Source organism: Ahaetulla prasina, chromosome 2 (genome assembly GCF_028640845.1).
Source record: "Ahaetulla prasina isolate Xishuangbanna chromosome 2, ASM2864084v1, whole genome shotgun sequence".
In the NCBI taxonomy this organism is placed as follows: Eukaryota; Metazoa; Chordata; class Lepidosauria; order Squamata; family Colubridae; genus Ahaetulla; species Ahaetulla prasina.
Genome location: NC_080540.1, coordinates 99,387,007 through 99,401,069, shown reverse-complemented (window position 1 = coordinate 99,401,069; position 14,063 = coordinate 99,387,007). Strand labels below are relative to the sequence as shown.

The 14,063-nt window shown below is 40.6% G+C and overlaps 1 protein-coding gene across 1 annotated transcript; it reads right to left on the bottom strand.

The window, feature by feature from the left end:
• Positions 1–3,299: 3,299 nt before the first annotated feature.
• On the bottom strand, positions 3,300–7,852 carry SOWAHA (sosondowah ankyrin repeat domain family member A). The gene has a single exon (XM_058166687.1). It carries the CDS (start codon positions 7,715–7,717, stop codon positions 6,242–6,244), a length of 1,476 nt encoding a protein of 491 aa, XP_058022670.1. The 5' UTR covers positions 7,718–7,852; the 3' UTR covers positions 3,300–6,241.
• Positions 7,853–14,063: the final 6,211 nt, after the last annotated feature.

Sequence of the window (14,063 nt, the reverse complement as noted above, 5' to 3'; positions counted from 1 at the left end):
ACTGGCCAAATAATGTTTCACAATGAGATGAAAACTGACTGCCTATGTTATTTGGCTGGCAAATAACTATGCTACCTGATGGAAGCCTCCAAAAACCAACAAAAAACTCCAACAACTAATACGTCACGCCAAAGTTCTCATTCATAGCACATATGTACAGGTCCAAATTATCCTACTTTGGACACTATTATGCAAAGATCCAGCACTCTGGAGAAGGCTCTGATGCCGGAAAGGTGGATGGGAAAAAAAGAGGATAACCAGCAGCAAAATGAATGGACTTGGTTACAGTGGCAATGAGTATACCGCTGGGAGGCCTAAAGGTATAGGTTAGATATAGACTGTCATGGAGAAAGTCTATGTGATCACTATGAGTCAAAAATGACTTGATGGCATATAATAAGTCAATCAATCAATTAGTAGGACTTGTGAGGAGTTTACATCACATTCTTAATCTCTTAAGGAAGAAAGATTTCCTCACTTCTAGACATTTCTTCCCATTGTCTCTCACATCTTTCTTCCTCCACCCGCTCTTGTATTGGAATCTGCTAGTTATTGTTCCCTCCCTGGGAACAAGGAACAAGAAGTTCTGTTTGAATCCTTCATCCTTCAAGATTCATCATTATTTAGAAGCAGCAGCAAGAAAGCATCATCTGCATACAAGATTTATCTTGAAGGTCCTTTGGTTCTAATAAATTTCTTTTCCATCACCCTTTGCAAGGGGTGGCAAGCGACCAACTGTACAAAGATTGCTTTCTTGTAAATGTTTACAGCTTTCTAAGTGCAAGATTGACATGTAAGACATAAACATCTCCACCCTTTCTGCTCTGGTTTGAGTCATTAGATTGTCTAACTATGTCAAACTCAGAGGTAGGTTGCCTGTTACCCTCCGAGCAGTAATATTAGATGTTAAATATCCACTATATCTTTTGAATAGGGTGAATTACCCATAACTAATCCAATTCTCATTATAGGAGAAGTATTTGCTCTGCAGAAGCAAATATATTACCGTATTGGGAAATGAAAAATAATACTTTGTGGAAAAGTTCCAATTGTTTTGTTTCAAGAGTTTTAAAGGTACATAATAATATATTCCCTCCTAAGAAAGGAAAGTGCATTATCAGTTTTAGATGGCATGTGTTTGCAGGTAGTGAAAACTGTATCCCAGGGGTGTACTGTTTCTGAAATAGAGCTCTCCCGTTTTCTGACAGGAACTCACACTTATAAATAACATTGTGAACAATAGTTCAGTTTTGTTAGCAATACTAATTATCAATATTAATTGGAATTTTTTTTTGGAGTTCAAGATGGGTACCTGGCCTTTCTTGTTTGTTTTTTTCACAACCACCCTGTGACATGAGCTGGGCTGAGAGAAATGGCTAACTGCCATCATTTCCTTACAGAAAGTTATAAGATTTTCAGGCAGCATATGCTTAGGTCATTGACCCAATAGAGCTCACTTTTAAGTACACACACACACACACACACACACACACACACACTTACTTCTATGCTTCCTTAAAAACAAGTAGTACTGAATCTAAAGAGCATTAGTCACAGCAACTAGAAATAAAATATTGAAGAATTCTTTAAGAATTGTACTGCTGAGTAATCATGCGGTAGATTGCTGCATTGGTATCTAGAATTTTCCAAAACAAAATTGTTCTGCAGTTACTGGCCAAATAATGTTTCACAATGAGATGAAAACTGACTGCCTATGTTATTTGGCTGGCAAATAACTATGCTACCTGATGGAAGCCCCCAAAAACCAACAAAAAACTCCAACAACTAATACGTCACGCCAAAGTTCTCATTCATAGCACATATGTACAGGTCCAAATTATCCTACTTTGGACACTATTATGCAAAGATCCAGCACTCTGGAGAAGGCTCTGATGCCGGGAAAGGTGGATGGGAAAAAAAGAGGATAACCAGCAGCAAAATGAATGGACTTGGTTACAGTGGCAATGAGTATACCGCTGGGAGGCCTAAAGGTATAGGTTAGATATAGACTGTCATGGAGAAAGTCTATGTGATCACTATGAGTCAAAAATGACTTGATGGCATATAATAAGTCAATCAATCAATTAGTAGGACTTGTGAGGAGTTTACATCACATTCTTAATCTCTTAAGGAAGAAAGATTTCCTCACTTCTCTAGACATTTCTTCCCATTGTCTCTCACATCTTTCTTCCTCCACCCGCTCTTGTATTGGAATCTGCTAGTTATTGTTCCCTCCCTGGGAACAAGGAACAAGAAGTTCTGTTTGAATCCTTCATCCTTCAAGATTCATCATTATTTAGAAGCAGCAGCAAGAAAGCATCATCTGCATACAAGATTTATCTTGAAGGTCCTTTGGTTCTAATAAATTTCTTTTCCATCACCCTTTGCAAGGGGTGGCAAGCGACCAACTGTACAAAGATTGCTTTCTTGTAAATGTTTACAGCTTTCTAAGTGCAAGATTGACATGTAAGACATAAACATCTCCACCCTTTCTGCTCTGGTTTGAGTCATTAGATTGTCTAACTATGTCAAACTCAGAGGTAGGTTGCCTGTTACCCTCCGAGCAGTAATATTAGATGTTAAATATCCACTATATCTTTTGAATAGGGTGAATTATCCATAACTAATCCAATTCTCATTATAGGAGAAGTATTTGCTCTGCAGAAGCAAATATATTACCGTATTGGGAAATGAAAAATAATACTTTGTGGAAAAGTTCCAATTGTTTTGTTTCAAGAGTTTTAAAGGAAAGAAAGGAAAGTGCATTATCAGTTTTAGATGGCATGTGTTTGCAGGTAGTGAAAACTGTATCCCAGGGGTGTACTGTTTCTGAAATAGAGCTCTCCCGTTTTCTGACAGGAACTCACACTTATAAATAACATTGTGAACAATAGTTCAGTTTTGTTAGCAATACTAATTATCAATATTAATTGGAATATTTTTTTTGGAGTTCAAGATGGGTACCTGTCCTTTCTTGTTTGTTTTTTTCACAACCACCCTGTGACATGAGCTGGGCTGAGAGAGATTGTTCAAAATCATCTACCACTCTTGCATATATATAAAAACAGTCAAAAGTATTGGATTCATTAATTGCGCATCACCAAGTTGTTGTCAATTGTTAGTGCCCATGTAGACTAATATTGGAAAAGTATTGGTACCCCTCCTCTTTGTCTCAAAGAATCCCAATTTACCATGAAATATATTGAAATTGATATTGTAAATGGCATCCACCATTCTTTAGACCATAATCTACAGAGCAAATATCTTGAAGTATGATTTAACAAACATCACCGAAGTGGAGTACCAATATTTTTGGATGTATCTGTATATGTTGAAAAGGTTCCCCTCATTTTATTTTCACTTTTACAGGGTTTTATTTGAACAAATCTGATTCTTCCTCCCATTTTTCCGCCGGGTAAGAACAGAATAGATTGTTCAACCTCTATTATCACTGTCTTGTGTTCCTCCCATTCTAGAAGTATGAGAGTGACTTTTTTAAAACAGAACTGTGCAATCACCTGTAGCTTTTTAAATGTTCTCAAGATCTAGTATCAGAAATGAGTACTGCTGAAAGAAATATAATTAGGGCAAAATGTTGCACAGTTAAATGGCCAAGAGAAGGATGCTACTCTTGTCTATCCCTAATTCTACTAAACTGGGAACCTCATTTTATTTCCTTCATGAAACTGGCTGCTCCTAAAATCTGTGATAATATGCCACATGTTAAGTGTACATTATCCAAATTCTGTAAACTGTGGTCCCTGGAAATTATTTTCAAAGATTGTGAACAGTAAATATTTCATACCTCCTCCATATTAAAGCACATTTACTGCCATATTTTGTAGAGTTTGATATATTATACCATGCACACATGAACACACTTATGCAAAAATAAGAAGCACTGCCTTTATTAATGCAAGGTTGATAACAAAAACATTCTGAAAACCACTGACCTTGAAAAGAGTTTCAGTGTAGTCCAGTGAAATGCCACAGTTGAAAATTGAAACTACAAATGCGGATTAAACAACCAAACTGTTGTAAACAGATATGCTAGCCTGTTTGTCCATTTTGTTTTAGCAGAACAATGGATTTTTAAAAAGACCATCTGTGCCACTCAAGACAGCTCTAAAGAAAAGCTCCAGAGAAATAGATGCTTCTTTAAAGCTGCCTGTTGACTTTTTTATATTCCCAACCAAAATACACGGCATGCTTGTATTCTACTCAAGGTGCATTTGCTAAATCTGTCAGATTTACAAGTTTACAAATATATATTAGTTTATATTTTGCTATTCAGCATTAGAAATGTGGAGTTAAATAATCACTGGGCTTTTAAGCAAGGTCCTATAGAACTATGCTTCAGTTTTTACTTATGTATTTTTTCATTTTCCAAAGTATTTAAATGTCTTCCATGAAATGTGTGTCATATATCTGTGAATGCATTTTGAAAGTCAAATCAGATATTCAGTTAAAAAAATCTTTTCCTACATAAGATGATAGTACCAACAGGGATAATTATTATACTTCTGTTTGTAGCTGAATTATTAACTACAGTTACTACAGGGGATGGTTTTCTTATCTCTAAACTGTACCGTCATGCTTGTCACATCATGTTTTCAGTTCATGCAAATTTTTCAGATTTAAATTGGCTTTGGCTTAGAATCATAACATAAAAATAAATTCCATCATGACAACAGCACTTATACATTATATAAAAAGCATTAGAAAGGCACAAGATTTCTGTATACATTTACTTGGGATGTTCTTCCCTGTAAACCCATATCAGTTTCAGAGTCCTTATTTAAGTTCACAGAGTAATTAACTGTATTAAATCAATATACACAAAACGACTATACATCTATTTGTAAAGTGGGATCGTAGTCATCTCATTTATACAAGGCTTTCATAACAGTTTATGAAAAGCATTTTCAAATCTAGGAGGACTTGATGTTGAGAATTTCACAATAAATTTAAGTTCCTATACTGAATGAATTTTAAGGCTGAAACTGTAAACAGATTTACCTCGAATGTTCATACAATTAATAAATATAAAAATAACTGCTTAAGTTGTTACATTTTGATTCCTTCTTGTGTAAAAATAAATATCCTAAATAGAATTGTTTTTACTATATTTTCAAATGTTTTTAGGACAGAACATCATAATTGCCAATGTATTATCAACTGAAGGTAATAATTGTGCAATTAGGATTGTATGCTTTTTCTAAATAAAAAGCCTTAACTATTGCAGTGAGGTAGAGGTATTAATCTTCTCTTTTGTCTTAAACTTGGCATGAGCTAGATTTATAATTTCATTTCATATTCTATACATAGTAAATGCATAAACGTATTTAATAGAGGCTTTTAATTTTTTATAAAATAAATTAACCTTCAGTTGGCTACTAAAAGCCGTGCGTATTCCTTTTTCCAATTTATTTTTAAAAAGTTAATGGAAAAGTATCAGTCTGAAGTTTTAGATTGTAAACAAAAATATAGTTTTACTACAGTTGCTTTCTTTTCAACTGCATAAATCAGATCATCTGAAAAATAGATTTATATCAAATGGGACCTTGTTCAATTATTGTACAAAAATCATTTCCAAACCTAACAAATGGCACAGGAGGAGAGGAGAGGAGAGCTACTACAAATGAATTTGTTAAATCTACTTTAATGGAATAGGATAGGATGCCAAGAAATGATAAAAATGTTTTTGTTCCCACAACAGGACATTTAAGAGGCTTTTGAGAACAGCATGCATGAATAAAATATATATTTTTTCAAAATAAAATTATCTTATATGTCAATATATATCTGACATGTATCTTATATGTCAATTCTTAATTCTATCAGTGCTTACTAAGAAGTCTGTCCACTGATTTCAGTAGGATTTTTTTTCCTCAAGTATTGCAGGACTGTTGCCTTACTAAACTGATTTTCATGGAAATTTGCACCTAAATCTTACCTTTTATTGGGGAAAAAAATAACTCCCACCCAATGGATAAAATTCAGATGAAACTTCAATAATTCCCATTTTATAAATGAAGATTTGGTTGGACGAAAAAATCGGTCTTATTGAATGCTGGAAAGCAGCAACTATCAAGTTAAATCATAATCCTATGATTCTTTTTCCTCCTTAGATTAGACTTAAATTGAAACACATTCAAAACTACAAAACAAAATGTGTTTCTGTGAATGCGAGATCTGCCCAAGTCTAATTAAATGTTGATATTACTCGATGTCAGTGAGGTTAATGACCAAAGAACAATTCTGAAATCGGTCTATGTTTTGATGCAGTTTCATTCTCTTCTTCCTCCAGGGCCTGAGACAAGGAAGAAGAAGAAGAAGAAAAAGCCCTTCTGGACTTCAACTTCCTCCTAGGGGCTGTGGCTAAGTTAAGAAATTTATTGACTGGAGCAGGTTTCTTCAAGCCTTTTGTCAGTTCATAGAAGGCAATATCGTCAGATAAAAGTCCCAGGACAGTGCTGGTGGAACTCAAGATAGAAGCAGCCACTTTTATGCTCTTCTTGGTAGAAGGGTTCTGTCCAGTGTTGGTGTGAAGACCAGGGTCATTTAAGAGATGTCTGACTGCAAAAGACGAGCCTTCTTTTAAATACTGGAATGGTTTCTTCCCACTGTAGTCTCTTAAATTGACTTTGGCATTGTAAACTTTAACCAGCTGGCTAATAACTTCTTCCTGCCCATGGATAGCAGCAATATGGAGCGGAGTATAACCCCCAAAGGACTTAGCATTTACATCAACAGGAATACCTCCTTTCTCAGCCATTTCTATGACTTTGCTCAGTGTTCTGCAATTTCCACTTTTAGCTGCCCAGTGGAGAACTGTGAAGCCGCTCATGAAATCTCTTTTGCTCGCCAGGTTCAAGTCAATGAGCAGCAAGCCATGAAGTTGCTGGGACCACTGGCCGGCTGTGGCGTTCACCACCCACTGGTGCTCAGCAGGTTCCAAGGGCACATTGGCTGTGCTGTCAGCTTCCTCACCCACCTTTAGTGGTTTAGACCCTCTTCTCAGGGAAGGGGATTTGGGCCCCACTTCATTTAGCTGCCGCCTCTTAGTATGAGGGGAGGTAGAAGGAAGGATGGCAGAGAGATCCACTGAGAGACCATCTTGGACTGGGATCCTGTCTTGCTCAGGGCTCAACTCCTCAGATTTCTTAGCTTTGCTGGTAGGGGGCACCGAACGGAGCGGCAGCATGCAGGGCTTGGGGGAGGCACCTTTGGGGGCCAAATGGTCTTTGACACTGGGGACTTTGAGGATTTCCGAGCCTTCCCTTTGAAAGAGGTTCTTCAACTGGATCACCGGGATAGTCTGAGGCGGTTCAGGGTCCTCCTCCTCTCCAGGCGAGCTCCGAGGCGCCACGAAGCCGGCAGGGCAAGCGGGCGCTCCAGAATCGGCGCCTTCTGAGGTTTCCTCGTCAGACAGGTCCCCGAAGGCGATCGATCTCGGGTCCGCATCGGAGGACTCCGGTACCAACTGGTGCCTTTTTTTGAGCACGACCCACTTGTTCCCCTCAGAGACCTGCACGACCGCCACGCTGTTGACCAACTGGACGAAGCGCTGCCGGACAGCGGCTCGGACCTTCGGCGTCGCCTTGGGCACGTCCAACAGCGGCTTGAAGTGGCCGACCAGCAGCGAATTGCGCACCTTGCCGCCGCGTTCCCGAAGGAAGCCCACCACGGCGGCTTGATTCAAGAATTCGGCCATGCCCGCTACGGCCAGGGCGGACGACGGGCGTGGGAACCGCGGAGGGAGAGACGGCGACCGCTCTCCAGGAGGCTCCAACCACCTGCCGCCGCTTCCTCGGCTGTGGAGGAATCTCTCTCTCTCTCTCTCTCTCTCTCTCTGGCGCCCTCCTTTCCAGCCGGCCGGGAACGCACGAGGTAAAGTGCAGGACAAAAACCACCCGCCGCGGAGCCGGCTGGGATTTGTAGTGAGCAACACACCTGAGTTCGAACGCCGCGTTTTTGGTTTTTTTTTTTTTTCCTGAAACGCAGAGGCGGCTCCCCGGGCGCAGCCGCAGATCGTCCTGCCTCCGCTTTCCCTACCTGAGCAACAGGCGGCTCCCGCCTGCCGTCCCACCACGTGCGTCAAACTAAGAGGAGAAGCGCCCCCGTCCCCCTACTCGCTTTGGGAAAAACGAACAGACCAAAAACAAAAAAAACAAAACAAAAAAGCAGGGGGCGTTTCTGTGCTTCTGGTTTTTCTGCAGCTCGACCCCCCCACCCCCGCGCCCTCAGACGCGCGGAGCCCTCTTGGTATGGCCCAGGCAAATCGACCGCTCCGCGTGGCAAAGAGGCCAGGGCAGCAAAGTGAATGGCAATGAGTTATTTTGAAGCACTCCCCCGGCGCTCTTTTACGCCTTTTAATATATGGCACTGCGTGGGCTTGGCAGGAGGAATAGTTCTGTTGACATAGAAATATGCTCTGGTAGATAGTGTTGGTCTGCAGCTCTCTGCAGTGTCGGAGACTGCCAGCCTCCTAGAAAAGAGCAGATATGTGTGAATATAACACAGAAACACCCTTTCTGCTGGTGCCACCCATTCCTCCCATCACTTTGCCTCTGTCTGAAGCAAGAATGGGCTTTGGGGAGTCCCACTTGGTGCTCTCTCCAACTCATGCTGTCTAATAGAAGAGAAGGGCAGTGGTGGGTTTCAAAATTTTTTACTACTGGTTCTGTGGGTGAGGCTTGGGCGTGGCATGGCTTGGTGGTGTGGCATGGTGAGCATGGCAGGGGAAGGATACTGTAAAATCTCCATTCCCTCCCCAATCGAGGGGAAGGTTACTGCAAAAATCCCCATTTTCACCCGATCAGCTGGGATTTGGGAGGCAGAGAATAATGGGGCCAGTCAGAATTTTTACTACCGGTTCTCTGAACTATTCAAAATTTCCACTACTGGTTCCCCAGAACTGGTCAGAACCTGCTGAAACCCACCTCTGGTTCAGGGTTGAACTGTGTCTCAATGCTTGGTTGCTTGCTTGCAGATGTTTCATTACCTGACTAGGTAACATCATTAGTGCTAGTGAATGTAGGATTTGCTCCCTGTATACAGTATACAGTCACTTGCCCTGCCAGTATTGGTGGGGGCATGGTCGTCTTTATAGTTCTTGAGCCACGGTGGCGCAGTGGTTAGAGTGCAGTACTGTAGGCTGCTTCTGCTGACTGCCAGCTAACTGCAATTTGGCAGTTCAAATCTCACCGGGCTCAAGGTTGACTCAGCCTTCCATCCTTCCAAGGTGGGTAAAATGAGGACCCAGACTGTTGGGGCAATATTTATTTATTTATTTATTTATTTGATTTGATTTGATTTTTATACCGCCCTTCTCCCGAAGGACTCAGGGCGGTGTACAGGCAAGACTAGACTGACTCTGTTAACCGCTTAGAGAGGGCTGTGAAGCACTGTGAAGTGGTATATAAGTCTAAGTGCTATTGCTATTAGGATATTGTTTTCTGGTTCTTTGGCATTCATACATGCTTATCTGGCTCTGGAGGATGTGTTCTTGATTTTTTGTTTCCTTTTTAGTTTTCTTATTGTTGGTATTGAATCGTTTGTAAATTGTTGTGACCCCGACTCGAGCAGGTAGCAACAAACGCAGTCCTTAGTAAAAATACACTTTATTCAAACAGCTGGGAATTAATTCATTCCCAGCGCCAGGTAACTCAAAATAAAACAAAGGCATCACAAACAAACAGTCTTTGGTTATCTCAAACCTGGTTCAATCTGGATAACTACCAAGGTCTTTTCTGATAAACATCCAGAGCAGAGAACAGAGCAAAGAGCACAGCTGCAACGTTGCTTTCCGGCAAACTGAGACACCGGTGCTGGTCTCCTTTTAAACCTTATGGGAAGGACCGATTATCTATTGGCCCTACTCCCGAGGTGACCTCTGCTTGAGCTGCTCCTGCCTTCTGGCAGCTCACCTCATGCGGGCATTAGGAACAGGCTCATTGCAGTCCGATTCCGCCGACAGCTCCGCAGGCTGCTGACGGATCACAACATAAATGTGGTTTATCTCTGTGTCTATTGATGGCTGATGTATCTGAGTGCCAAGTTTCCAGGAATTCCTCATGTATATGGATTTAATTTGGTCTAAAATATTGTGTTTTCCAGTTGAAACTATGACTGAGTCTGTCTCCATATTATGAAATAAAGGAGTTTTCATCATGTCTTCTGACTGCTAGCTGATAGTCATGGATGTGTTCTGCTAGTCTTCTGCCTGCCTGTCCTACATAGGTAGTAGCTGTTACAGTGTGTTGTAGATCAGGGGTCTCCAACCTTGGCAACTTTAAGACTTGTGGACTTCAACTCCCAGAGCTCCTCAACCAGCAAAGCAAAGCAAAGCACAGCTGGCTGAAGAATTCTGGGAGTTGAAGTCTACAAGTCTTAGAGTTGCCAGGATTGGAGACCCGTTTTGTAGATGACTCATGTTTTCTCCATCACCCCTGGGCCACTGAGTCTTTTGGTTTACTTAAGAAATTTTGGAGGGCTTTAGTTGGATTATGTGCCATGGTGATGCATGGTTATAATAGTAAGTGCTTATTTCTGAGATATTTTTGATGTATGTCAGTATTATCCTTCTTCATAGCTTGAGTTGGTTGTGCTGTAGTGGGTTGAGTGGTTAGATGCTTTTTGATAAAGTTGCCTGGATATCCATTTTGTGGAAGATGTTGGTCTGTTCCCTGTTTCTGGTATTCTGGATTGCTGTAGTGCGTTTGTGCTCATCTGAATAATGTTCTTACATAACTCTTCTTGGTTGTTACTTTGACAGTGGAGTGCTTGGATAGTGTGGGCGGTTTTTTGATAGAACTGTATTTTTAATGCATTACCATTTCCTATGCTGCTGAGAATATCCAGAAAAGATAGTGTGTTGCTGTTGCCTAATTCCCTAATGGATTTTATTCTTTTGAAGATATTGCTGATTGTTTCATGTGTCTTCTCTTGTTGTTCCTTTTTTATTATGACAAAGGTGTCATCCACATCAGTGGTGAGTTTCAAATTTATTTACTACCAGTTCTGTGGGTCTGGCTTGGTGGGCGTGGCATGGCCTGGTGGGCGTGGCTTGGTGGGTGTGGCAGGAGAAGGATACTGTAAAATCCTCATTTCCTCCTGATCAGCTGGGACTCAGGAGGTAGAGAATAGATGGGGGCGGGGCCACTCGGAATTTTTACTACTGGTTCTTCAATCTACTCAAAATTTCCACTACCGGTTCTCGAGGACTGGTCAGAACCTGCTGACACCCACCTCTGATCCACATACTGTATCCATATTTTTGGTTGCATGTATGGCACTGCTATGATATATTTGACCATCAACAGAAGCAGTTTGCTCCGTCTCATAATTGGGTAGACCAGGTTGCCCTGATAGACCAGTCCTGCTGGAGAAAAAACACTTATGTATGGCAGTGCTACATTTCTAGATGCTGCATTAGAGTCTCTGCTATGAGTCCTGCGAGCAGTGATCGCATGGGTATTCCTTTGATTTATTGGTATTTTTGACCATCAAACTTAAAGCAGAAGATGAAGAGATTCATGATTCTAGGTATTTTGGTCATAGTGTATTTGGTAAGGTAAGATGTGTTGTGTAGTACTGCTGCTATGGATTCTTTCACTAGTTATGAGTTTATGGATTTAAACTGTGCTGTGACATCAAATAAAATTATAATCTCACCTTCTCTTATTGAGTCTTTGCTTTCTGGACCATCATAATGGAAAGTTGTTAGAATATTTGCTCCCCTCTATGAGATGTCCAAGCTTTTTTGCAATTTCTTTAGCTATGTTGTACGTTGGGGTCCCTGGTAATAATATAACTGGAAAAAGAGATATATTGGACTTTTGTATTTTAGGGCATCCATAGAAGCATAGGAGGATTGGACCACTGCTTTTTATCTACTCTCTTCTTCTTTTCTGATTTGACCTTTCTTAGTTAGATTGTTAAAAGGCTTGATCAGGTTGTCTGCTTTCTGTATTAGGTTGTGTTACTGGGATGTAGGTTTCTTTGACTTCCAGTAATTCTTTGGCTTTTTGTATATATAGTGATCTGTCCATGATAATTACGGTACACTCCAGTGATGAAATGCGAACCAGTTTGCTATCAGCGCATGCACAGTACATACCAAAAGGAAACTTGGGAAGGTAAGTGGAATGGGGGGAGGGGAATCAGCTGTGCAGCGCAGAATTTCCTGCTTTCTAGCAAAGCTAAACCCTGCTGCATAGCTGATTATTGGAAATACCGGTTTGGAGGAACCAGTAGCTTTTTTTAACTACTGGTTCACCTGAACCAGTAGCTTTTTAACTACTGGTTCACCTGAACCAGTAGCTTTTTAACTACTGGTTCACCTGAACCAGTAGCTTTTTAACTACTGGTTCACCTGAACCAGTAGCTTTTTAACTACTGGTTCACCTGAACCAGTAGCTTTTTAACTACTGGTTCACCTGAACCAGTAGCTTTTTAACTACTGGTTCTTCAATCTACTCAAAATTTCCACTACGGTTCTCGAGGACTGGTCAGAACCTGCTGACACCCACCTCTGATCCACATACTGTATCCATATTTTTGGTTGCATGTATGGCACTGCTATGATATATTTGACCATCAAACTTAAAGCAGAAGATGAAGAGATTCATGATTCTAGGTATTTTGGTCATAGTGTATTTGGTAAGGTAAGATGTGTTGTGTAGTACTGCTGCTATGGATTCTTTCACTAGTTATGAGTTTATGGATTTAAACTGTGCTGTGACATCAAATAAAATTATAATCTCACCTTCTCTTATTGAGTCTTTGCTTTCTGGACCATCATAATGGAAAGTTGTTAGAATATTTGCTCCCTCTATGAGATGTCCAAGCTTTTTGCAATTTCTTTAGCTATGTTGTGCGTTGGGGTCCCTGGTAATAATATAACTGGAAAAGAGATATATTGGACTTTTGTATTTTAGGGCATCCATAGAAGCATAGGAGGATTGGACCACTGCTTTTATCTACTCTCTTCTTTTCTGATTTGACCTTTCTTAGTTAGATTGTTAAAAGGCTTGATCAGGTTGTCTGCTTTCTGTATTAGGTTGTGTTACTGGGATGTAGGTTTCTTTGACTTCCAGTAATTCTTTGGCTTTTTGTATATATAGTGATCTGTCCATGATAATTACGGTACACTCCAGTGATGAAATGCGAACCAGTTTGCTATCAGCGCATGCACAGTACATACCAAAAGGAAACTTGGGAAGGTAAGTGGAATGGGAGGGAATCAGCTGTGCAGCAGAATTTCCTGCTTTCTAGCAAAGCTAAACCCTGCTGCATAGCTGATTATTGGAAATACCGGTTTGGAGGAACCAGTAGCTAACTACAAGTTTGCCTGAACCGGAACAAACCAGTAGCATTTCATCTCTGGTACATTCTTTATCTGCTGGGAGGGTAATAATGGTTTGATCTTTCTATAAGTTTTTGAGTTGGTTGTGGTTCTTTATTCTTCTGGTCTGTGGTATGATTTTCTGTGTTATGTTTTCTTGGGTTTCTGTTGCAAGTCCAGTGATTTCAAATGGTGTGTCTAAGGATGCAAATAATTCTAACTAATTAGAATCATGTAATTACAGTATTATATACAGTAGGGGTGCAGTGGCTCAGTGGCTAAGATGCTGAACTTGTTGATCGAAAGGTCAACAGTTCAGCGGTTCGAATCCTAGTGCCACGTAATGGGGTGAGCTCCTGTTACTTACTTATTTATTGATTTATTGGTATTTTGACCATCAACAGAAGCAGTTTGCTCCGTCTCATAATTGGGTAGACCAGGTTGCCCTGATAGACCAGTCCTGCTGGAGAAAAACACTTATGTATGGCAGTGCTACATTTCTAGATGCTGCATTAGAGTCTCTGCTATGAGTCCTGCGAGCAGTGATCGCATGGGTATTCCTTTGATTTATTGATTTATTGGTATTTTGACCATCAACAGAAGCAGTTTGCTCCGTCTCATAATTGGGTAGACCAGGTTGCCCTGATAGACCAGTCCTGCTGGAGAAAAACACTTATGTATGGCAGTGCTACATTTCTAGATGCTGCATTAG